General features: G+C 41.6%; 4 protein-coding genes across 6 annotated transcripts in view; 3 read left to right on the top strand and 1 right to left on the bottom strand.

The window, feature by feature from the left end:
• The window catches only part of adgrg1 (adhesion G protein-coupled receptor G1), a 30,862-nt gene extending 26,800 nt beyond the window's left edge, over positions 1 to 4,062 (top strand). For all 3 annotated transcript variants that reach the window (XM_034571698.1, XM_034571717.1, XM_034571707.1), the window contains exons 13-15: positions 102 to 201; positions 340 to 614; positions 2,517 to 4,062. In XM_034571698.1, the coding sequence (XP_034427589.1) occupies positions 102 to 201; positions 340 to 614; positions 2,517 to 2,653 (512 nt within the window). In that variant the 3' untranslated portion in view covers positions 2,654 to 4,062. The remainder of the gene's footprint in view (positions 1 to 101; positions 202 to 339; positions 615 to 2,516) is intronic.
• Positions 4,063 to 5,988: 1,926 nt separating this feature from the next.
• On the top strand, positions 5,989 to 14,327 carry slc7a6 (solute carrier family 7 member 6). Its single transcript, XM_034571791.1, has 10 exons — positions 5,989 to 6,179; positions 9,278 to 9,845; positions 9,925 to 10,050; positions 10,502 to 10,646; positions 10,722 to 10,845; positions 10,927 to 11,030; positions 11,121 to 11,217; positions 11,344 to 11,493; positions 11,983 to 12,166; positions 12,302 to 14,327. The coding sequence occupies exons 2-10, from the start codon at positions 9,365 to 9,367 to the stop codon at positions 12,367 to 12,369; spliced, it is 1,479 nt and encodes a 492-aa protein (XP_034427682.1). The 5' UTR covers positions 5,989 to 6,179; positions 9,278 to 9,364; the 3' UTR covers positions 12,370 to 14,327.
• Positions 13,930 to 19,960, bottom strand: slc7a6os (solute carrier family 7 member 6 opposite strand). Its single transcript, XM_034571831.1, has 5 exons — positions 19,719 to 19,960; positions 18,295 to 18,624; positions 16,372 to 16,575; positions 15,722 to 15,854; positions 13,930 to 14,888 (listed from the first exon to the last, which is right to left on the bottom strand). The coding sequence occupies exons 1-5, from the start codon at positions 19,905 to 19,907 to the stop codon at positions 14,746 to 14,748; spliced, it is 999 nt and encodes a 332-aa protein (XP_034427722.1). The 5' UTR covers positions 19,908 to 19,960; the 3' UTR covers positions 13,930 to 14,745.
• Positions 19,961 to 20,931: 971 nt separating this feature from the next.
• On the top strand, positions 20,932 to 24,007 carry LOC117753566 (nuclear factor 7, ovary-like). Its single transcript, XM_034571738.1, has 2 exons — positions 20,932 to 21,503; positions 21,655 to 24,007. Exon 2 carries the CDS (start codon positions 21,672 to 21,674, stop codon positions 23,301 to 23,303), a length of 1,632 nt encoding a protein of 543 aa, XP_034427629.1. The 5' UTR covers positions 20,932 to 21,503; positions 21,655 to 21,671; the 3' UTR covers positions 23,304 to 24,007.
• The last annotated feature ends 640 nt before the right edge of the window (positions 24,008 to 24,647 follow it).

The raw sequence follows: 24,647 nt of genomic DNA, 5'->3' as shown, positions 1-24,647 counted from the left end.
GTCTGAAGTAAAATCTTTAAGGTATACTTTACTTTAAAACGTTGGCCGTTGACATTAACGTGTGCCCCTTTCAAATTTGGCCTTTCAAATTTTCTTTCCAGTTCTCCCTGCTGTTCCTATTGTCATCCTGGCTGCAGTAGGTGACATTTATGGAATGAGAGAGTTGGTGCCAAGCGATGACATCTCCAACCCTTATCAGATGTAAGCAAGATTAAACGTTGTAATGCCGGGATAGTGAGAAGATCCTAAATAAGGCTGCAGGGGATGATGAGATGTCTGTTTTGGAAAAAGAACTGAAGCCATTTTCTTCCACTTTCTGGGATTATTTGTTTTCTCCAGGTGCTGGATGAAATCTAACGACAAGGCGTTGCTGGCTCACTATTTCACCACCATGACGATCCTGGTCATCCTGGTGTTGTTGGGCATCATGATGCTCTTCCTCATCTACTGGAAGATCCGTCACAGGGTTGAGTGGAGGCAGAACCGTGTGGCTTTTCTCAGTATCTGGGGCCTCAGCTGCCTCTTCGGAACATCTTGGGGTCTGACCTTCCTGGACTTTGGTCCCCTCTCTGACTTGGTTATTTTCCTCTTCTGCATCCTCAACTCCTTTCAAGGTCAGTACAAACAGGCTTCAGTCAGTCCAGATTGCACTTTGGCTTTATATTATGTTGTCAACCTCTTTTTTAGGAAACAGTGGCTACAGAGTGTGGCTGTAAACTTATATCAACTTGTTTAGACTATTTTGTATTTTTACCATCAGAGCAGAGCAGAGACTCCGGGTGTTTGGATTGTTGGCTCAGAGATTGGTGTCTGTGTATCAGTGAGTCAGCTGTCCATTGTATCAGTGTGGGAATGAGACAATGACCATGTGGTTAAACATGACCTTCAGTCACTGAAGAAAAGCAGTTTCCTCTTACGTGCAGAACACTTGTTTTTGATTCAGGTCCATGTGGGAACAGGGACCTGAACAACCCTGTTGTTGCTGCACAAGTTAGGAAAGAAAATTTAAATGCTAAGTAGTTAACATGTGACACAAATATTTAATCTTTTGAAATACATTAACTAATAAACGTTTTGGAGCAGAACTGAGTAAGGGAAGCTTCATGAATGTAACCTCACTGAAACTGTTTTTTTATGATAATCGTCTCCGACAGAAACCCGCATTAGCTAATGAAAGCAGGCTGAGAAACGCACACAGACAGGGAAGAAGATCCGTCACTTTTTCAGACATCCAGCCAAAAAACACAGCTTACATTACAGGTGGTTGTTTGTTTATCAGTTAGTAAGATTAACAACATGCCTGTGGAAAGTTTGACGAGCTCAATCAGGCTTCATTTGTAAGACGTTGTTATCTAGAGTAGCTCTGATTCGTATGCTAACAATTACATTTTAAACTTAATTTCCAATGATGCTGGCTGGACATTAACTTGGCCATTTTCACAATGAATGCACTCTGTGTATGTTGTTATGTGTAATTTTTTACATAATGCATTCATGTAAAAGCATGAATTTACTGTTGTCTCTTAATATGTTTTGTATGGAAGCATCTTAATTTGTAAAGTAACTACCAACTATAATGAGATAGAAAATAATAGTGGAGTAAAAAGTAGAATATTTACCTCTGAGATCTAATGGAGTAGATGTATAAAGAAACATGAAATTGCAACACTCGAGTAATGTAGTCCCTCAAATTTGTATACAGTAATTGAGTAAATGTACTGAGTTACATTCCATCCTTGTTTACCCCACACCAGTACAAATAAACAATAATAATAATAAAATGTTAATTAATTTGTCTACATGATTTAGATTTCAGTTGTTCTAGTCTCCTAGTCTATATATAATCTCTGATATGAGTAACAGAAGTTCATGCACCTGTTTAATAACGGCGTGAGAGAACCGAAAGTTATAGTTTCCCCACCTTTTTTTTACCACACAGCCCTGGACCCAACCCATTACCTGTACAGTTATATCCAGAACCGGACGGACCCATGAACCTTAACCTGACCCGTCACCCGGGATTAAATACACATGCTACATACACAGTCACTCACATCAAATGGGTTGTTGTCCTCGTCCTCTGGTTTTGATGCCTGAGTTGTTTTCTTGGAAAAGTGTCTCTGAATTTTCGCAGTATTTGAGCTCCTGTCGCTTTCGATGTGTTTCCTCACCTTTGAGTTCCCTTGCTTGCTGCTATGTGAGGCTAATAGTTTATGGCACTTGTACAAGCAGCAAAGCCACTGAGAATGTATTCACCACTGGCTATTCTATTTTGAGGAACAGGCTAGTTCGCTGTCAGTAGTGACAGTTATTTGAGCAGAAGTAAAGTGGTCAAAGGTTATTTCACTTAAAACAAAATACCTCATATAAACTGATTTAGATGTTAAAAATACTGCACAATGATTTTAACTTAATTTATCCAGAAAGAAAACAAGATCTCACCAGCTGCCCGCCTGTGTTTGTTTCATGAATTTGTGAGCAAATGAATAAGTCTTGGTTGTGGTCTGATCTCCCAGGCTTCTTTCTGATGCTGCGGTTCTACATGCTGGAGTGGATGAGTAAACAGGCTGGAGACTCTGCTCAGAGCAGCAACAGCAACGGATCGACCAGGCAACACATGCTGAAGGCCCCGGAGAAGAGTGAAATGGACTGAAAAGGGTGTAAGACGGTCCAGCAGTCAAGCTTTTTGTGTAGAATTAAAGTGTTCCAATTAATGTAAATGATAAAATGGAGGATGTGACACCACAGGCTGAGACACTGTAAATTCAAAGTTTGTTCAGTTGTGGTAACTGCTGGGAAATCCGCTGAAGAGTGAATTACAACGTGGCCCCAATAAGAACTCTTTGGAATCAAACATCACAGGATGGTAAACATGAGCACAATGAGTTAAATTCACAGATCGCACCTCGTTGGATTTTAAAACTTGCCTTAACTCGGATTTCAGAGGTGATGATGGTGGGTCAGCAGTTCTGTCAAAAGACCCCAGTACCTTTAGCCCCATGTTTTTGAGGGAGTAAGATTCATTAGTTGTCTGATAGAATGAACATTCAGCAAAATTTGTTCAGATGCATTTGGCAAATAATCATTTTGGTTTAAAGCTACTCTGGAAATCAAGCTTTTATTAGCCTGTGAGCCGGTCATAGCGACGTCTTCCAGCAGCTCACACTGTAGCATACTGTAGACCAGAAGCATGGTCATTGGTCACATATTGACTGAAATGGATGGATATTAGCTAAATATCATTATAACATTGCTGGAAGCATTTTGCTCAGTCTGGTGTGGTAAACTCCACATCTGACTGTCAAATCAGGTTAAAAAAATACTTGATTCTTCTTCTCTGGAGAAGAAATGACACCCTCACTCAGGAACTCATTATTCAGGCCTGGAGCCTGTGTTTGTACATTACCTAGACTGGCTCTAGGCATAAAAGAGAAATAGTTTATTTGAGATTTTCAGTTTTCAGTTCATAGAAAAGACTATGGATAATTTTTTAAGCTCTTCTTGTACCTTAGATAAGCTTTGATTTAGAATTTTGTACTGTGTACGCTTTTGTGAGTCTTTTAAAGTAGCACTTTAGATTTTGTATTGTTCTAATATAATTGAAGACATTTCTTATACAATATGTGTGTGTGCATTGTAAAATAATAGCTGAATGTTTTATATTAAATAGACTCCATATTTTCTCTTTACTGTATGCAAACATTGAGTCAAAATTATTTACTTAAAATATTATTATTTTCAGGTCTAAACCTGAAGAATGGACCAAACGCATTTCAATTGAGTCATAGTTAAAGTATGTATATTTGGCTGGCACAATGTATTTTTGTTTCTTTTTTTTTTTTACATTCATGAATTCAAATAGAAATAAAAAAATTCCTGCATGTATAATTTTAGTTAACGTGACATGTGCCCATAATGGAGTTTATAGATACTGTGATGTTTGCACTGTTTTGTTCTCTAAAGTGAATTTATACGCCACATGGATCATTGTGTATATTTGTGTTTTTGTGGATCTACGTTGTATAATAGATTATTAATTAAACAAATCTTTTGGTTAAAGAGTTACAGTGTACAATGCCTGTGTTTGTGTGTGTGTGTGTGTGTGTGTGTGTGTGTGTGTGGGGGGGGGGGGGGGGGGGGGGTGCAGCATTGCAGGCCTTGAAACAAGCACATTCAAGGCCTGCTTTCTTCCTGCTCTGTCGTCTCTCCTTATCTGTGCCTGCGTGTTTCCTCCCTGGAGGTTTTACGTTTGTTTTTCTCTCCTCACAAAGTTGTTGCCTGTTCAACCATTGAAACTCTCAACGTCTCTGCAACGTGTGCCAACTTTTTTCCTTCTTTTTTCTCTCTCCTCAAGAATCAGTTCCGCCTCGGAACAGGTTGGCTCAGGGGTCCTTCAGAAAAATGGTCTATATTTAGTCTCCTACTTAATTTGTATCTGTTGCGCCATCCAGTGCAGAAATGTGAGGTCAAAGTGAGATAAAGACGACCTGGAACCAGGGCCGGAGATGTGGAGCTTAATGTCACTACAGTCTACATCATTGCTGCTGATGTATTTCTGTATCTGCAGGTGGCTGTCACTGATCTGGTTGTATTAGCTTGTTGGTGATAAATCCAGTCTTTATTGTCTCCTCCTCAATGTGTAGTTGCCTGTGGCTTTATTTTCTCCTCATTATGACAAAAAATCTAAATGAAAAATCAAATTGACATTTCATGTTAAACACATCTTTAACTGCAATGTACATGTTGACCTAAGGTGGAGAACTTGCTCTTTGTCTGCTATGCAATCAAATGTATGACTGTGAATGTCTCCTGTACTTCATGACCTCGGGGCAGCACATTGCTGTGTCGCCCTCTCTGCAGAACTTCAGTTTGTCACGTCTTTGTGTAACCGGAGGAGACAAGCATTGTGTGCATTGTGATTTATTGGGAAATTGCTGGACCATGAATATCTTTGGAGGCCATCTCGGTTTATTCTGACAGAAAGAGCCAGATAACAAAATCCTCCAGTCAATTGTTTACAAATTGAGCCTCTACACAAATTAAACAATAGAAATATGTTTGCATACTACACAATAACTGTAAGATAGCAAGTAAACCTACAAACATAATACAAGAGAGGCTAAAATATGGAACATTGTACAAACGAAAAGTCACGTACGTCTCACCCATAGAGTACAACAAAAACTCATACTGAAAAGAGGTGAAGCACAGTATGTAGGAGTTCTTTCTCAAACAGTCCACATATCGACTATGGAGGCCTAAACATGTTAGGTAATAACTATTAACACAGATTTTGTGTAATTATATATTACAAATGTGTATTGGACTCTGTTACACATATCACGTATGACTGGCAATGACACCTGTGGGTGGGTGTGTGCGTGTGTGTGAGCACACTTGAACAGGTATCTTTGTGAGCACCATTTTGAGCCTAGACCTGATGGAGTGAGGAGTAAGGGGGTAGAGAATGCATTATGCCAATGAGTGTCCTCATTAAAATAGAAGTACAAGGTTGTGTACGTATGTGTGTGCGTGTGTGTGTGTGTGTGTGTTATACCATCTTTGACACTTCTGTACCAACAATGTCACATACTGTCCAGGGGCCTGTCCTCTCTGCACCATCGGCTCCTAACAGGACTCCTCTAATTACATGCCTGTCTTTTTCTTCTCTAGTCATTCTTAAACATTTCTTCCTATAAGTAATGATGGAGATCTATCACACACATGCGCGCGCACACACACACACACACACACACACACACACACACACACACACACACACACACACACACACACACACACACACACACACACACACACACACACACACACTTATAGTCCTCCTCAGACAGCGATGCCTTCATTGACCCTGGTGGCTGTATGTGCTGGGGTCTGAATGTCTGACCAAATGTATTTTCAATGACTGAGAAACTGTCCTGTTCTAAAAATAATCCTCAAACACACACACACACACACACACACACGTTAGCATGTCACACCCGTAGACTGTATACAGTAAGGTCTCGCCACGCTCCTATAGGCGCAGCAGCGTCACATGACGTGTGCTCCGAACATTATCAGCAGCAGCAGCAGATGATGGAGCATCTGTCTGCGGACTGTGTGTGGATGTGAACCGCGCTCTGCAGGGAGGAGGACGGACACGGACACCAGCAGCTCAGGTAAGACAAACCACAGAGACAGTATGAAACCCACAGGGCAGAGGACAGAGTCCCCTTGAGGAGGAGCTGCTCTCTGCCGCAGCGGGACCACGTCTCCGTGTGTCCCGAGAAGGTAGACAAAGACCGGGAAGTCCCGTCTGTCCGCACCGGCTGAGGCGAGCCGAACCCCCGCGGAGAGCGGAGGCAGAGCCGGCGGTAAGGAGGCGGTGATAGTCATGTATCGTGTGTGTTTTTACTGAGGTGGACATGTTATTTGTCCGGAGCCCTGATGCTGCTCAGACTGGATCAGGACAAAGACGAAGCTGGGACCTGTCCTCACACAGTCAGCTGTAACATCTCCTAACATGTAGTATCACCGCTGTAACAACATTGATCTGTATTTGGTCTGATAACAACACATCTGGATTTGTGCTCTTTGTTATTGCTGTGGATCGAGCCGCTCCCTTGAATCCCCTCCCGTTTATTCTCCACTTGTGTGTTTTTGTCATCCATCAGAAAGTAGACTTGACATTTTCACTACAAGATTTGGAGACAAAGAAAGACAAATAAAACTTATTTCCACTACGGCATAATTGAGACTTTATTTTGAAAGTAATAAGCGGAAGTGACACAACGCCGGCTACTGGACGCAATACAGTGCCTTTCTTTGTCGTCACAGTCTATATTATTATTGTTGTTGTTGTTGTTGGTGTTGTTGTTGTTCTTAATCCAACATCATATCAGCTGACCCAGCATTAAAAGTGAACCATACATCCTTAGCACGGTCAGAGCTATGGAGGTAGATGAATCCAAAGCTATATTATGACACCTCTCACTGGAGTGGACAGGACCCAGGGAGGAAGGTTCCTCTTGTGTCAGGATCACATGTCAACAGTTTTCACTTGACATGTTTACCTGATCACAGTCTGAAGCTCCTCCCACAAAGTGGTGGTGAGCAGTAAGAACAGTGGGTGTTCGATGACAAGCAGCCACACGTGGACATGCTCTTATCACTCTCACACACACAAACACACACACACACACACACACAATCAGGACAAACTCTACATGTTCACACACAAGCTGAGAAGGACAAAGCTACAGGGCCAACAATTGACAATATAATCACCTAATTATCGATGAATCTGCTGATTAGTTTCTACATTAATCGATTTGTTGTTTGGTCTGTACATTTTAAGAAAATAGTAAAAGAAAGCAACAGCTCCAAAGGTATTCCATGAAAAAAACAGATAAACAGCGTACTTGCTTGAAAAAGTAAATGTTGATTGAGTTCCTGGCGTTCGATTAATTGAGTAAAAGTTAAGATAAATGATTGGCTTCGAGCCGATCTCAGACCATCACAGCACAGCAGTCGACCTCTTCTCAACATTAGTCAATGATTTACTCTGCATTACACTCTGCTTCCCTTTTGTCTCTTGTGGTTATTTTTGGCCACTTGTAGGTCTGCATTAGAGAAACCTCAGAGAGAGAGAGAGAGTTGGGGGTCGAAAGTCGTGGCCAAATTAAAATCAGGGACATCAGCGCAATGGTATTAAACACTTCTTCGACGTCCACGCATGGCCGCTCCTGTGTTCCAGCACTGGAGGTGAGACATGGTTTACTGAGATGTGTAGGGTTTCACGGCTTACACAGCCTGAAGCACACAAGTTCACACAAGTGCACATGCACACAAACACACACACACACTCCAGGCAAACAGCCGCAGTACAGGGAGTTGCCTCTGTCTTTATACGAGTTTCAGTTGACTAATGAGATTCAAATTCAAACAGCAGTGAGATTGTCTGAGTTATTGATTGGTCTGATGTCATCAGATAAGTGGCCTGCTGGTGGGTTTTGCACATAAGGAAGATGCTGATTGGTCGAACTGAGGCGCGCACGTAGACCCAGCACACGATGTCAAGTGGCCCCTCAGTCCAGTTTGTACTCATGTTGTTAACTTATAAATTAGACATTCCACACCTACATTCCACACACAGCACTACCTCTGCTCGTACGTCACCTCTCCGGCCTGCAGATAGTTGGCACTGTTCTCTGACATGATGCCACCTTTACTTATATTTCTCTTTTTCACCATAAGTCATGGCAGGAGAGGTACCTGATCAGACTGACACAGACTGGTGAGACCTCTCTCAACAATCCCAGGTTATCACAGGATATAGTTTGTTGTGTGAGTTTGAGACACGACCACCTTGAAATGGGATTGACTCAATTGAAGAGACATTAAATGTTTATCTGTGCTATGTTTTATGTTTCAGTTGAAAGGTTTTGTTGACGCTTTGCTTTAGGGCATGGACAGGACCGGGTGACTGGTGACTCAGCATTACATTACATTACATTACATTACATTACATTTAGCTGACGCTTTTATCCAAAGCGACTTACAATAAGTGCATTCAACCATGAGGGAACAAACCCAGAACAACAAGAATCAAGAAAGTACAATTTCTTCAAGAAAGCCAAACTACAAAGTGCTATAAGTAAGTGCCATTTAAGTGCTACTAAATTGTTAGTTTAAACTTTTATTCAAGGTATTGTCGGAAGAGGTGTGTTTTTAGTTTGCGGCGGAAGATGTGTAGACTTTCTGCTGTCCTGATGTCAATGGGGAGCTCATTCCACCATTTAGGAGCCAGGACAGCAAACAGTCGTGATTTCAACCTGCTGAGTCAGCCTCAACTTTATAGTATATTCTTAAACTAGAATTAAGCCCACACCACTGCCAAGGCCCAACAGTTCCCTAAGTATGCCTGATTTCTTTTCATCAAGATCTTTGCATATTCCCTGTGGGAAAATATTGAAAGACGCCCTATCTCGCAATGTCAAAGAAAGTGATCAATGAACTCCTGCAGATCCTGATGCAGATCGGGATCAACATTTAATGGGTTCTTCCTGACCCTTACCACATCCTTTCACAAAGTTTTGTGGTCTCTGCATAATCTTACCCTAAAGAAAACCTCACATTGTGTTTCTCCTCTCACTACCTGTTCACCTCTGTTACCTGCTCATCCTTTTACCAGTGTTTGATACATTAGAGATAAAAGATACTTTTCGGACTCACCATCTTTACCGCACCAACACTGACTTTCAAATGTCTTGAACAGGTTGTTCCAGAGTTTTTTTTAGAAAGAGACCAGGGCCTGTACTGTCCACAGCAGGTCTGTCCTCTCTCCCGCTGAGACGACGGCGCCATGGCCGACCATGAGGAATCCACGAAGATGAATGGCCAATCCTCCAATCTTGTGGAGCCCCCCAAAGAGAGCATGCAGCTGAAGAAGGAGATCTCGCTGCTCAACGGTGTCAGCCTAATCGTGGGAAACATGATCGGCTCCGGAATCTTCGTCTCCCCAAAGGGCGTGCTGATCTACAGCGCTTCATACGGGCTGTCCCTGGTCATCTGGGTGATCGGAGGGCTGTTTTCTGTCGTGGGGGCCCTCTGCTACGCCGAGCTGGGCACCACCATCACCAAATCAGGAGCATCCTATGCATACATCCTGGAGTCGTTTGGCGGCTTCCTTGCGTTTATTCGCTTGTGGACATCTTTGTTGATCATTGAGCCCACCAGTCAGGCGGTCATCGCCATTACGTTTGCAAACTACCTGGTGCAGCCGCTCTTCCCGACATGTGAGCCACCGTACGTAGGGTCCAGGCTCATCGCTGCAGCGTGCGTGTGTGAGTACATTCGATCTACCCTGATCCACTGCTGCTTGCTGATCTACCTGATCCCATCAAACTCTTACTGTCTCCACAGGCCTACTGACATTCATCAACTCTGCCTATGTGAAGTGGGGCACCCGCGTTCAGGACATCTTCACCTACGCCAAGGTGGCGGCCCTCATCGTCATCATCGTCACGGGCCTCGTCAAGCTGTGCCAGGGTGTGTGTGTGTGTGTGTGTGTGTGTGTGTGTGTGTGTGTGTGTGTGTGTGTGTGTGTGTGTGTGTGTGTGTGTGTGTGTGTGTGGTGTCACCCTCCTGCACAACATTCTGTTATGTGGAGAATAAAAAAGAATTTGCAGCCCAGGTAGAAAATTAAAGGAATGGCTCTGATAACTTATTGGCTGTAGTTAAATATCTACTGGCATGAACTGTATTCAGTCCTGGTCATCATAGTACTAGTCTTTACATGTTTTCATGGGCTGTCATGGTAGAAAAGTAGGGACTGGATCAGACCGTTTAAAACCTCAGCAGCCACTGACAGAGGAGTGATGAGGACTCAACTACAGCAGCAGTGAACTGTCATATATGAATGTTTCATCATCTCTTTCTTTACATGGATGCAATAACAACATCACCTACTGTTCTTTTAATTGTTGTGTCTGTGTCTTAGGTTACACAACCAACTTTGAGTCCTCCTTTCAGGGATCCTCTACAGATCCCGGTAACATTGCACTGGCGCTCTACTCCGCCCTCTTCTCATACTCGGGCTGGGACACCCTCAACTTTGTTACAGAGGAGATCAAAAATCCAGAAAGGTGATTTATCCTTGTTTTTCTCTTTTTACTTTCCTCGTATCAGTTTGATACTGATCCGGTGTCCTGTCACTGCAGGAACCTGCCGTTGGCGATCGCCATCTCGATGCCCATTGTCACCATCATCTACATCCTCACCAATGTGGCCTACTATGCTGTTCTGGATGTTAGTGCTATACTGGCGAGTGACGCAGTGGCAGTGGTAAGCACACTTAACTTTGACCACTTTGTATGTGTCTGTGTGAGCTGAAACTAGTTAAACTAGTTTATGTGTCTGGTTCAGACATTTGCAGATAACACACTTGGTGTGATGAGCTGGATCATCCCCATCGCTGTGGCTCTGTCCTGCTATGGAGGCCTCAACGCCTCCGTTATCGCTGCATCCAGGTAGAACACACAAACAGAAACACACACTGAGGTTAATCTACAACAGACTATTGTTTTGTCTGGTGCATATTTTCTGTTTATTGTGCCCAGGTTGTTCTTTGTGGGCTCCCGCGAGGGCCACCTTCCAAATACTCTGTCCATGATCCACATCCAGAGATTCACTCCGATCCCTGCTCTCATCTTCAATGTATGAACATGGATCAGTTACGTATATAGTTATGTCCTATATATATATATATATATATATATATATATATATATATATTTATAGTATCATTAACAAGTGCATCACTGTTTTTCTCCCTCTGTCCAGTGTGTCATGTCACTGATCTACCTGACAGTGGAGGACGTCTTCCAACTCATCAACTACTACAGCTTCAGCTACTGGTTCTTCATGGGTCTGTCCATCGCCGGCCAGATCTACCTCCGCTGGAAGGAGCCTGACAGACCCAGACCTCTCAAGGTGAGAGCAGCATCCAGCCATTCATATAATTATCTGGGTTCTAATAGGAGAGCATGTGCAGGATTTGAATTGAAATGATAATCAATAATCATACTCTCATCATAAATAAAAAAGGAGATCATAGTGGAGAAGTTCAATACTGTTTTGCAGCGTAAACATCTTAACCTCATATTGATCATAAAATGATTCATCATATAAGTGTCTTTGCATCCGATAGGACAGTAGACACAAACTAAAGCTTATACCGATCCCCAGCAGGGTTTGCATTATCCCTTTTATAATTGTCATCATATCTTTAGTTCTTTGTCATTAACAAATACATTTCCCTCTGCAAGCTTTGATATGATAATGCAAGTTTGTCCGTACAAATTAAATACACATATACCTATACATAATTACATATAATTAAGGAGGAAAATCTGCACAGATTTTGAAATTATACAGTAAATTAAGTGCTCACGTTCTCCGTCTTCATTCTTCTCTCCACAGCTGTCTTTATTGTTCCCGGTGTTGTTCTGTCTGTGCGCCATCTTCCTGGTGGCAGTGCCTCTTTACAGCGACACCGTCAACTCTCTGATCGGCATCGCCATTGCCCTGTCAGGAGTTCCTGTCTACTTCCTGGGCGTCTACTTACCGGAGTCCAAGCGACCACCTGTCATCACCAAGCTGCTGCGTGAGTTTCACTACACAACCCAGCACCCGAGGGTGACCGGCGCATTGTCGTCTCAGTTCATCAATGAGTATGTTATACATGAATGATAATGTAACTATATGTGCTCTCTCTCTCTCTCTCATTCTGTGTGTGCAGGTTCTGTGACTCACTTCACCCAGCACACCTGCTACTGTGTGCTCACAGAGAGCGACAAAAGTGAATAGCATCCAGTGGGTTTCAAAACTTTACCCAGCAGCCTCGGCTGCCTCAGAGCTGACAGTCACCAGAGGGACCTGACAAGGGATTCTGCTGTGGAAAAAGGATTTATGACTACCATTTATTATTGCTTCAGACTGTACACCACACTGAGGCTCTCCGATTTCACTGACTAGTTTACCACACTGAAAATGCTGCCACAGATGCACATGTTCACTCACAGCTTTATTTCCTGGAATTCAAGGACCTGCAAGGATTTCAACGTTCAGTCCACACAGTTCTCTGTGTCGTATTTCATGTTGTGAGTACTGTAACACACAGTTTGATTTCTTCATCACACTATTTGATGACGAATAGTGACTTTCGTTATGATTATCTGTCTTCTTGGTTTACAGGTAATAATTATATAAATGCCTTGTGCCTGTGAGATTTTACGGGTCTGTGCACACGACCACAGCAACCTCATAAGTAGATTCTATTTAATGGATTTAGATCGTTGTAATTGAAAGATATTGTGAGAGGTATATGTGAATGTTCTCACCTGAGGATTTAAGTATTGTAAATCGTCTGTTCACTTCCTGAATGAACTAAGGGAAGAACATGTTTTGTAAGCTGCCAACTGAAGATGTTGGATCATCGTACTAATGTCATTGCCTTCATGTCAGTTTGGTGCCATTTTACCTCCACCCAAAGGTTATGCTTTTATCTGCATTTGTATTTTAGCAAGATTACGCAAAACCTACTGGACCGATTTCCATCAAATTTTCCAGAGGGGTGGGGGAGGACCTAAGGAAAAAGCCATTCAGTTTTGAAGCAGATCCAAAAATTGTCAACGTGGCAAGATAGCTATTTCTTCTCTGTAGTTGATATATGCGGAAACTATGCTTTTCTACCATTTGACCTGTGTCAGCGTTTTAAAGTTTGTCTAAAGGCTGAGGCGGGTTTAGTCTGCAGAATCCACTGTTGATAAACCAGTTTTAATTCTTTACCTTGTGCTAACAGTTGTACGAATATATTTCACTATTGGGCAAATTTAAGCTCGTGCAGTAATGTAGGAAATTAAAAGCAGTTTCCTACAGTGCAGTTTTATAGATGGTGTCAATGAAATTTAATTTTCAATCAAACACCATCTGCTCCTCAGTGCGTCCTGTCTGCTGCTGACAGGTCGGCAGAGCTTCTCCCAAGATAAGAGTTATGTTTCCAAGATGAGACAGGCTGATTCTAAGTTTGTATTCCTGAGAGTTATGACAATTCAAAACAAGTATGAACATTTCAGACCAGATTTGGTTCATTCACCTCAATGGCCTACCTCAAAAATAAAGACAAAGAAAATGGCATTGCCTTAGGACAGTAACTCAATAGTACACCTACACCAGCAATGAGAATGAAGTCTCAATTTTAACATTTCACTGTTCCTCCACATGCTAGACATTTAATTTTAATAAAATACGTACTTCTCTTCAGTTTTGATTCGATTTGTCTGACTTATATATGCATATAAGAAATATCAATAAATTCTGTAAGTGAACCAGTTTGTGTTTACATCATGCAGGAAAAAGAGTTGACACTGACATGTTTTATGTTTATTTTGAAAGCTTTCCTTTTATACACATCTACATATTTACAAAAGTGAAAGTCAACAAGTATCCAAGAGAAACAATCTGAATTTCAGCGGGAAATTATGAACTAAACAATCTCACACACCCACAACAAATATGGTGCACCACGCTTTCCACATTATGCAAAAAATCTAACACGCACAGTTATACGTACACACACTACCATGCGAAAAAAAATGCAAACACCCTAAATTGCAACCACACATTGCCCGAGACACGTCGCTCACAGAATTGTTAACGGCACAAAGCATACGAGGCATATCACACTAATGTGCAACATTTCTAACACACATCCACTTTGAACAAACACACACGCAAACTTCACTCCACCACAGTAAAAAAAAAAATAAGACGCTGGACCTTTTGGAAATAACAGCAACCCCTTCAGAATCTGTGTAGTAAAGAGAGGTGTCAGATATACTGTATGTGATGCGTGAAATTTGTATTTTAGTTTAGAAGCTTTGAGGCTCAGTTACATTATAATACTTTGGCACATAAAAACTGAACTCTTTGAAAATATAACATGTATTAAAAGGATGTTTGGGTCAATTTTACCAGAAATTAGGAACGTAATAATAAAATCTGATGAGTGCCCCATATGATAGGAGATAGGATTTTTTCCTGGCATGTTTCCATCATATTCTGTGCCACTTAAGCATCTGTGTTTCCCCCCACTCTCATCTACACAGACCTCTGTAAAGTATGGCATTATGTGTGGACAGGGCTTTGGGAAGATCCACTGACAGGTGCGGGTTAGTGGTTAGATCAATCAGAATTAAGTTGGTCTCCATCGTCATCCTCATCATCCTCACGGCCAGCTTCACCATTGCGGCCAAGCTCATGCAGCACTTCAGTCTGGTAGTGCTCCCAGCTCCTCCGGCTGTATGAGTGGTCCTCCTCCAAGTAGCCTGCATACACACACACACACACACACACACACACACACACACACACACACACACACACACACACACACACACACACACACACACACACACACACACACACACACACACACACACACACACACACACACACACACACACACACACACACACACACACACACACACAACAGCCAATCAGTGACAGGAAGGACAGAGTTTAGTTCTTAAGTATATAATGTACAAGCAAATAACGGGCTGCAGCATTACTCAAGCTAATGGAGCTTCTGACTACACAGGCTTTGGTATTGAAGGGTTTTAAAAAAACTACAGACTTAAATAAATACACTATATGGACAAACCCATTGGGACAAACCCATTGGGACAAACCCATTGCCTTTGTTTGGACTAGGCCCCTTAGTTCCACTGAAGGGAAATCTCAATGCTTCCTCCTAGTAAAACCTCTGGATTATGTTCCATGTGAGAATACTGCAGGAGATTGTCTCGAGTATTCACCACTAGCAAGTTGGCGTTTTGATATTTCCAACACTTGACGGATGCTAAACTAAAATGAAACAAATGTCTCAGGATGAAAAAGAAAGGCCATACATGCAGGAGAAAGAAACCACGGTGTCAATTTAGAGAAGCGATGGGATTGAGAGCTTTTGGTCATACGGGCCTACGCCGATGTGATGTAAACAAAAACATGTGATCTCCAGAGTGGAAATAATGTTACGTCCTGTGTCTGAGCAGAGAATATCCTGCTACATTGTTCATACGTGAAAAGAAAACTCTGGAGAAAGTCTGGACCCCATTGTGCAGACAATGACGTCTGGAAATCAGTGAATAAACACATACCACCATAGCGCTCCTCTCTGTCACTGTCTGCATCACTTCCCTCATCAGGGTAGTCGTTCCTCCAGTTGCCTTCCTCGTTTTCATCATCCTCGTCTTCATACACCTCCTCTTCATGAACCACAAGGTCAGGCACCTGGGACAGATGACAACTCCTTTGAAAGCCTGGTTTTTGTTTACTTGTTATTGATTATTGTTTGAGAAGTTGTTAATGATAAAGATAAAGCCTGTTTCATTTTAAGCTTAAGCCTTAAGTCTGAATTCTGAGTCACCTTCTGAACACTTGAAATGTTATCTTAAATATTTCGAAGTTTGTGTTGGGAATTTTTAGGCCAAAAACATTAAGACTGCAAGAAATGCAACATATGGACAAACACGTTTACAATGGGACTGATTGTCCTGAAGTCGTAATTCAGAGCCACTACTCAGAGTTAATAAAATAAAGAAATATAAGTCAGACGGTATCCACAGAAATTACAGGTTGGCCTGTAATGCCATTTGACATTTGCTGATTCATTCAAATACAAATTTCCCAGTTATTACAGCTGTGAACTCAGACTCCTCGTACCCCCCATGTCTACTCTCCATTTCACCCATTCACTCACTCCGATTTCAGCATTCATTCATCTGTCTGTCCATCCATCCACACACACCAGTTCTCCCTCATCGGCGTAGGCCCTGACAGACAGGATGTCCTGAATCCACCCTGGTGTGGTTGTTTCCTGGTAGTAAAGGTCGTAGACGTAGTCATCGTCCTGCCCACGCTGATCACCATCCAGCCTCTCTCCAGATATGCACAGACGCTCACGCAGCATCTTTGTGCTGTTACACAGGATCACTTCTGGGTCAGAGCACATCTTTAGTAAGATGGAGGGAAAAAAAGATAGTAAATTACTGTTGAGACACAATCTTCCACATTCATATTAGAAATGTTTCCCAATGCCTTAAATAATATTGATCAGATAAATCAAGGCAGTTGAAGCTAGAGATGGGTAGTGAAGTCTGGTATTAAAGATAAAATGTGTGAATTCTCTTTCTCTGGGTCTGTGTGCAAGACACAGGAGCAGCTCAGCATGCTGCATCATAACCACACACAGACACAACAGTGTTTCCCACAGTATTCATTTCTATCTATTATGTTAACGGGGTGCATGTGTAAGACGGTCAGCCATACACAACAGTCAGAGTGACTGGTACAGACTGAAGAGTGAAAGTTAAGTTTTTGTGCATGAAAGAGAACTGCAGTGCATGCCACAACTGCAGCTGAAACTATAACCGGATGGTTAAAACGTTTCGGACCATAGTGCGAGCACGAGGTAGCATGCAAGCACACGAACAAGCAGTAGCGTGATGGTGCAAGTGAAAACGCAGCAAGCAGCGCAGCACACGCCAAAGTTAGAGATCTCTTATGTTATGAGAAGTGTAGAAAATGTTTTTGGTTCATTATGAAACAGTGGTGGGACAAATTAGAATATGGCGGGCAGCCAGTCTAGATTATTAATGGGAAACATTGCACATTGGCTGTGACCATCGTGTTCTTCTTCTGAGGGAATGGAAGAACAGGCACATGTGTAACGGTTTGTCAGGACCATCCTAAGTGAAATAGTGGCTTTTATTTTTTTGGACCATGGTTATTTTTTTCACGGTTTAGCTTCCAACATTTACACATCTAACCAATAAGAATGTGTTCTCCTGACAATGTCACATGAAGCAGTTGTATAAGAACACCTTCCTCTTCAATCCAATGTGATTGAAAGTATATTTGTAGATTTTGTTAATGTATGTTAGCCATTGATCACTTTTGTCTTTAAAAAGGACATGTTGACTACTTTGAGCTACACTCAATTAATGTACCAAATGAGCACAGCTGGGACTGTTTACAGACAAATAGTTGGGACTTTTAACAAACAGGACCGTCCACAACTTAAATACTGAAGACAAAATACTAATACCTTAGTGCCAGCTGTTGCAGCAGTTCATCAAAGTCCTCCACTCTATCTGTAATACTACTGCAACTACTACTTGTACCAAGGTTTTTTATCTCTTTTTTTTTCGTAGAAGGAGCATTGGATCATCAATATAGCACATTACACCAGTTTCGGTGTAACCAAAGGAAATTATATAATTGGATTTAATTCGATAAAAATAACCAAGATGATACAATTTAAGGAGATCAAAAGTAAGTTACTATTTGATTTTTTTTTTTTATGTTAGATGTAAAAGAAATGTGGAAACCACTGGGTTTCTTTAACAATGTGTTGCGTTTTAAAAGATTATACCACCCAGTATTTGTGTAAATCAAAAGATAATAAGTAACCAAAATAGTTGAATAAATGTAGTGAAGTAGTGAGCAGAAAGAACATTTCCTAAAACGGAAATACTCAAATAAGGTGTATGGGTCAATGACAAATGAAGTTTAAATAAAAAGGTATTTTTATTCACTGATAAACCAAAATAATCGCACCAGTGTAACCAATGAAAAATTTGTGTCTGGAGCTCTGACTATGCAGTATGGTTATTGATAGTCAAAACACACAAAATACCCATCTCACGTCCACTACAACAACTAAACTCACCTTGCCAGAAGATTTGCCCTGCTCCTCTACATCTTCATGTTCGAGATCGACCACCTGAATTTCACAGGGACCCAAACATTTGTCCTGCTCTTTCCCAGACTCCTCTGCACTCTCGGAAGCATCTGTCTGGAGGCTTTGCTGATCAGCTGGACTTGGAAGGCCTGTGCGGTGGCTGGAAAGTATTCTGTAGCGTTCCTCCCTCCGGGTGCTCCACTTAGTGCTTCGTAGGTCCCCAGTTATCCGTTGAGAACTGGTGGCAGAGGGGCGCAGTGCGTGGGCCACTCGAGGCCTAGCCAGAGCCTGTCGGACCCGTGTCTGAACGGGAGCATCCTGGTGACGAGAAGACAATGAATATCTACCATATAGAAAATCAAAATAACCATAAATTAATAATAAAATTCTTTTTAAAGAATTGGGGTTGAGGTTTTACCGAGATTGAGGGAATCAGCTGAAAATCGTATATCAAAAGAGCTAAATGTGATTGCTTTTAGTTCCCTTCTTGCCTGAAGATGGAAATTAATCCTCTGGTAGTCCATTGCACCCCCTTCACCAGCATCCCTATTAGAAGACATGATGACGATCCTCAAACTAAAAAGAATCCATCAAATTTCCCATCTGTGGATCAGCCCAAAAATATCATGGTTCACCTGGTGGCTCCTCTTTCTTATTTTGACCGATTAACAGCGCTTCCCTATGATTATGACCACTTGATTGACTTACAGATTGTGTGAACTCCAACACCTACAACTCACAAGATGTAGCTGCAAGTTCATTTGTACGTGGTGATATACTCAGGTTTCACTAAATGTATTTGACTTATTTTTATTAGTTGTATATTAATTATTTCTCGAATTATATTGCAGTTGTCATTCTTATTGAGAACTGGGTGGGACGGGGCCAGGATCAAAATCTAAATATGGGAGGTACAGCGCGTATATATATATATATATATATATATATATATATAGAGTTTTTGCTTCTGGCCTCTACTTTATTGCTTCTTTTAATTCTGTAAAGAACATTATCATAACGTCTGTTGGTTTTCCGTTGATTTGGATTCCGGGTGAAGTCGAATCATTTTCGAGGCCTGTAAACACGTCACAGCTACGTTTAACACAAAATGAGCTAACTACAGCACAGGCTAACGCGAATTAGGGCCGATGTGTGGCTAATGTTTGCTAACAGGGTGAATGGTATGCTAACAACAACTAGCATAGGGGGCGCGTTGTTTTCTCCGACGACAACACGAAGCTACATACAGCTTGACATGGACCAGTGGATTTTATTTAAAAAACGTGCGGTTATATCGAAGTGCTACCTAAAGTGTATTTACCTGCAGCTAACTAGTAACTAATGTCTCCACCAGCAGCAGCGTTGACGTTAGCATGTAGCGTTGCTAGCTAACACAGCAACGGGCCTCTCACCTGTGTCGCTACGGTCGCCACGAGTTTGAAGACTGAGTTTTCCACCTCGGCCTCATTGGGCTCGGGGACCGGTTCACCGGAGCTCGGCGACGTTTCCGGACGGATCCGTTTGCACGCCAGCAACAAGGCGTCCGCGGGGTCGGTCCCTCGTTTTCTCTTGACTCGCAGGATGGTCGTGTTTGGGTCCATGTTGTTCCTCTGTCTGCTCCGTCTGCAGTTCAGAGAGGTGGGGGGGAGGCGAGAGCGCTCACTCCGCCTTTATTTGCCGATACCACAAATGTCACAGCACAGCGGAGCCGTTGGAAATAATAATAAACGTAACTAAACTACCCTGAGATAACTTGTCCTATCTTTGATTAACTGATAACAACAATAATAATAATTTTATTGTTAATATTATTTTATCATTAATTATCTATCTATTTGGATTATTATCATCAAATCACTTGTCTTCTTATTTAAATGCGTGTGCCAATGATAACCTAATATTTGTATTTTATCTTTTAAAGTAATTAATGATACTGCTATCAGACAAAATATTTGAATTTACTATTAAATGTTTGTATATCAACAGTTTATCGTGCAAACTGATAATTATTGTTGTGTCTTAAAGGAAGTCCCGCCCCCAGAGCAGTTACAGTACAGCGACCAGCTGCCAACTGAGAAAGTGCTGGCTGGCCAATCAGAGATCGTTTTAGATCTTAAAGGGATAGTTCACCGAAAAATGTAAATGTTGAGTCCACAACCCACTTGAGTTTCATTGGTAAACAGCTTTGCAGCCCCGACATTCAAATTCGACTAGAAACCCCTCCATCGGCATAGTGGTGAGTGTAGAACACATGGTTTTTCTCTTGACTGAAAAAGGAAAGTGTGACTATTATTGATTGAAACAATGAGTGTGAAATAAAGTTTAAAAAATATGACATTAGACAGTAACAGACAGTGTTTTAGGAATCTATTTTAAATGTATGATATAAATGAGTAGATTCAGTTATAATTTTAAGACAATATAATCAAACACAACTGCTATTTTGCACATTCAACAATCAAGGCTTATTTTAAGGAGCCACATTTAAATTTAATGTAGGCATTTTACTGTATCAAATAACGAATACTTATAACGATGAAAGTATTTACTTATTTGTAGTCATTAGATGGCACACTCTTGATAAACTTTTACAGCGATCCATATGACAGCCACAACAACCTATAATCTAATTTCTTTAATGTCAGTTTTAAGAAAAATTCATAATACAATGGCATGACAAAATGAATTATAGATCACATTGAAAGAATAAGAGGGCTCAAATAACCGAGGAGAATGATTAAGTACTTTGATGATGTGATTTACCAAATCCTAAACCTATACACATATTGCACTATTGTATCAAAGCTGCAGCAGCGTGAAGAGTGGCTCTATCAGAGAACTGGTAAATGTGTTTTTATAGTGGAATGGAAATAATGGGATCAACAGTTCAGCAAAAAATCATTTTGTGATCTTCTATGTCTTATGTTGTGTCTTCTGAGACTCACCCTCTGTCCAACAGGCTCATCTAGTCAGTCTTGCTGAACAGCTTCAGCGGCATTCTGTTGTAAACACACACACACATACAAACACACACACACATACAAACACACACACACACACACACACAAAGACACTTTGAAGGAAGAGGTGGGGCCACACTGAATGGTTGAAGTCACATCCCCCCCAGTTGGAGCGACAGCTGCAGTCAATACAAGACTCTGCTTCTACGAAGAACAATTGAAATTTGGCTCCTGCTGGTGAGTTCACATTTTAACTCTGTAGTTTTAGCATCAGTAGTTTTAGCATGTGCACATGGGACTACTCATTCGACAAATCAACAGTCTAATAATTCAACATTTTAAGAATTCAACACTTCTGTACTGACTTTATGTCAAATCCATACTTTAGGCCCCAGTGTGTTCAGCATGGCAGCTGTCACCTGTGTGCTATGGGAGGACAACTTTCTGTGCTCTATCTGCCTGGACGTGTTCACAGCTCCCGTCACCATACAGTGTGGACACAACTTCTGCAAAGCCTGCATCATTGAAAACTGGAGAATCAATAGAAAACGCCAGTGTCCCGTCTGCAAAAAGTCTTTCGACACCAGAACTGAGGTGCACGTCAATACCTTCATATCTGAGATGGTTGCTCAGCTGAGGCAGTCGGCCATGAAAAAATCCTTGGAAGTTGCCCTAGCAGGTGAGGTTCCCTGTGATATCTGCGCTGGGACCAAGCTGAAGGCTCTTAAGTCCTGCCTGGTGTGTCTGTCCTCGTATTGTGAGACTCACCTGGAGCGACATCGGACAGTGTCAGGGCTGAAGAGACATAAGCTCATCGAGCCTCTGGTCAACCTTGGAGGCAGAATGTGTACAAAGCACGATGAACTCATGGAGCTGTTCTGCAAGACAGACCAGATGTGTGTGTGTCACCTTTGCTATGAGCTTGACCACAACTCACACCATGTTGTAACCCTGAGTGAGGAATGTGAAGAAGAGAAGGCTAAGCTGGCGAGTACGGAGGCTGAATTTCAGTGCATGATCGAGGAGAGGCAGCTGAAGGTGCTGGAGCTCAGAGGGTCAGTGCAGCTCAGCAAAGAAGCTGCAGACAAAGCAGCAGCAGATGGTGTACCTGTCTTCACTGTCCTGAAGCAGCTTTTGGAGACGGATCTGTCCAAGCTCACAGAAGAGATCAAGAGGAAACAGGAAATTACAGCAAATCACGCCAAGGGCCTTATAGAAGAGCTGGATCGGGAGATCTCCGAGCTGACAAGGAGAAACGATGAGGTTAAGCAGCTGTCACGCTCTGACGATCCCCTCCACCTCCTCCAGAACTCCTCATCCCTGAGGACCTTCCCACCCACTAAAGACTGGGAGAAAGTCAGCCTCCATCAGCTATCGTTTGAGGGGACCGTGGCAAGAGCCGTGGCCCGCCTCAAAGAGACACTCAGCAGAGACACAATGGCCCTGCTCGAGGCTGAACTAAAGAGGGTGCAGCAGTACGCAGTGGACGTGACCCTCGACCCTAACACGACACACCCCACACTCACCCTGTCTGTTGATGGGAAACAAGTGAATCACAGTGATGTGGACATGACTCTTCCAGACAACCCGGACAGATTCTCTACTTGCATCCTTGTCTTGGGGAGGCAGAGTTTCTCCTCCAGCAGGTTTTACTATGAAGTCGAGGTTAAAGGGAAGACTAAGTGGGATCTGGGAGTGGCCAGTGGTTTGGCAAACAGGAAAGGACTAGTCACTTCAAGCCCAGAAGCCGGCTACTGGACCCTGCAGCTAAGGAATGGAAATGAGTACACAGCTCTTGCCGACCCTGACATCTTGCTCCCGCTGAAATCGCGACCTCAGAGGGTGGGGGTGTTTGTAGATTATGAGGAGGGTTTAGTCTCATTTCATGACGTTGACACTGCAGATATTATCTACTCCTTCACTGGCTGCACCTTCAACGGCAAACTCTACCCTTTCTTCAGTCCTTGCTTCGACGACGGAGGTGTAAACTCTGCCCGTCTCAGAATCTCTTCTGTTCATGAAGCTGATGTTATATAAAGCTATCCATAGATATTGTGGCAATAATCATTCTCACACTTTAACATTGTTTTAATTGTTTTGGCCAAGTTAATGTTGGTAGAGTTGTTTCATGTATCTGTTACGTTTACTTTTAGCAGACTTGATGTGTAGATATGCAATTTTTAATCCATTCATAACAGAATGTTGTGCTAAATAAATGTATTATTATTATTATTATTATTATTGCTTAACAGAGATAGAATAACAGAAGTGGTGCACATAGCATACCTCACAATCCTCTTTCACATTGTTATTAACTTGTTATTAATTGTTTTAGACGTAATAGAGCCTTGTGATTTAAATCTATCTATTGTTGTGTATTTAGTATTTTGGTTTTGGTTCCAGGGTTGAAACTAATTTGTAAGTTGAAAAAACTACTATTTATTTGCCTCAATGTGATGTTGTATTTTATGTTTTATAATTGAATATTGTAGTTTATTGTTTTTTCTATATTTTATCTGTATTTATCTTTTGTAATCAGCAGTGGCTGGACAGGGTATGGTCACTGTCATTTCCATGGTTTTATGGATGAATAAATTGAATCTTGAATCTTGGATAAGCCGGTGCTCATCTGCCAATGTCACGTCCAGCTGACTATTATTATAAAATTGACATCTTGTTTCTTTTGTCCACTGTTTTTTTGTATAACACAGCAAGTAGAACAGGTTTAACTGTCACCCTGAAGTGCAAAGCAACATTTATATTTGATGGAGAAAAAGGTAATAAATTAAAGTTTAAATAATACTGTAGAAATTATAGACACAACAACTAAAGACACAACTATAGAAACTTTGTCATAGGTACAATCTAACTTCTCAGAATGAAGATTTGTAATGTGCAGTCTATTCAAGAGACAAAGACAAATTGTGATTCAAATACACCACAATTTGTATTAATTGTGCTAAGCATGGGATGACAGATTCATTGAAGCACGCATTTTGCGACAGCAGTACAGTTCGGAAGATTTGTCTTGATTTAAATCACTGGTTATCAGAGGTATTGGCGATTAACCTAAATTTCAATCAATCAAATTGTAAATTTTAGTACTAGAAATCCGCAGATTCTCCTTTATTGTTACACTGGAAGAAAGAAAGGTGTCTATGTTTATTATGTAAAGGTTCAGTGAGTAAGAATTAGCTGAAAGGGATCTATTGGCAGAAACTTAATATAAAATAATCCTAGTGATGTTTTCACTAGTGTTTAATCATCTAAATTGTACAAATTGTTGTTTTCTTGATCCTAGAATGAGCCCTTTATATTTAAAAGCTTTATATTTACATCAGGAGCAGGTCCTCTCTACAGAGGCTGGACAAACTAAACACC

The sequence above is a fragment of the Hippoglossus hippoglossus genome, chromosome 3, assembly GCF_009819705.1.
Source record: "Hippoglossus hippoglossus isolate fHipHip1 chromosome 3, fHipHip1.pri, whole genome shotgun sequence".
NCBI classification, from domain to species: domain Eukaryota; kingdom Metazoa; phylum Chordata; class Actinopteri; order Pleuronectiformes; family Pleuronectidae; genus Hippoglossus; species Hippoglossus hippoglossus.
Note: the sequence above shows the minus strand (reverse complement) of the source record. Positions and strands in the feature narration are given on the sequence as shown.

What these genes read in the sequence shown, in the direction of transcription:
- slc7a6 (XM_034571791.1), top strand. Translation starts at nt 9,365, where the DNA reads ATGGCCGACCATGAGGAATCCACGAAGATGAATGGCCAATCCTCCAAT. An exon ending in CATCGCTGCAGCGTGCGTGT is followed by an intron (nt 9,846 to 9,924) that starts GTGAGTACATTC and finishes CTGTCTCCACAG; the next exon opens with GCCTACTGACATTCATCAAC. An exon ending in GAGATCAAAAATCCAGAAAG is followed by an intron (nt 10,647 to 10,721) that starts GTGATTTATCCT and finishes CTGTCACTGCAG; the next exon opens with GAACCTGCCGTTGGCGATCG.
- LOC117753566 (XM_034571738.1), top strand. Translation starts at nt 21,672, where the DNA reads ATGGCAGCTGTCACCTGTGTGCTATGGGAGGACAACTTTCTGTGCTCT.
- slc7a6os (XM_034571831.1), bottom strand. Translation starts at nt 19,907, where the DNA reads ATGGACCCAAACACGACCATCCTGCGAGTCAAGAGAAAACGAGGGACC. An exon ending in TGGCGACCGTAGCGACACAG is followed by an intron (nt 18,625 to 19,718) that starts GTGAGAGGCCCG and finishes TCTCGTCACCAG; the next exon opens with GATGCTCCCGTTCAGACACG. An exon ending in CAGAGAGGAGCGCTATGGTG is followed by an intron (nt 14,889 to 15,721) that starts GTATGTGTTTAT and finishes GTGTGTATGCAG; the next exon opens with GCTACTTGGAGGAGGACCAC.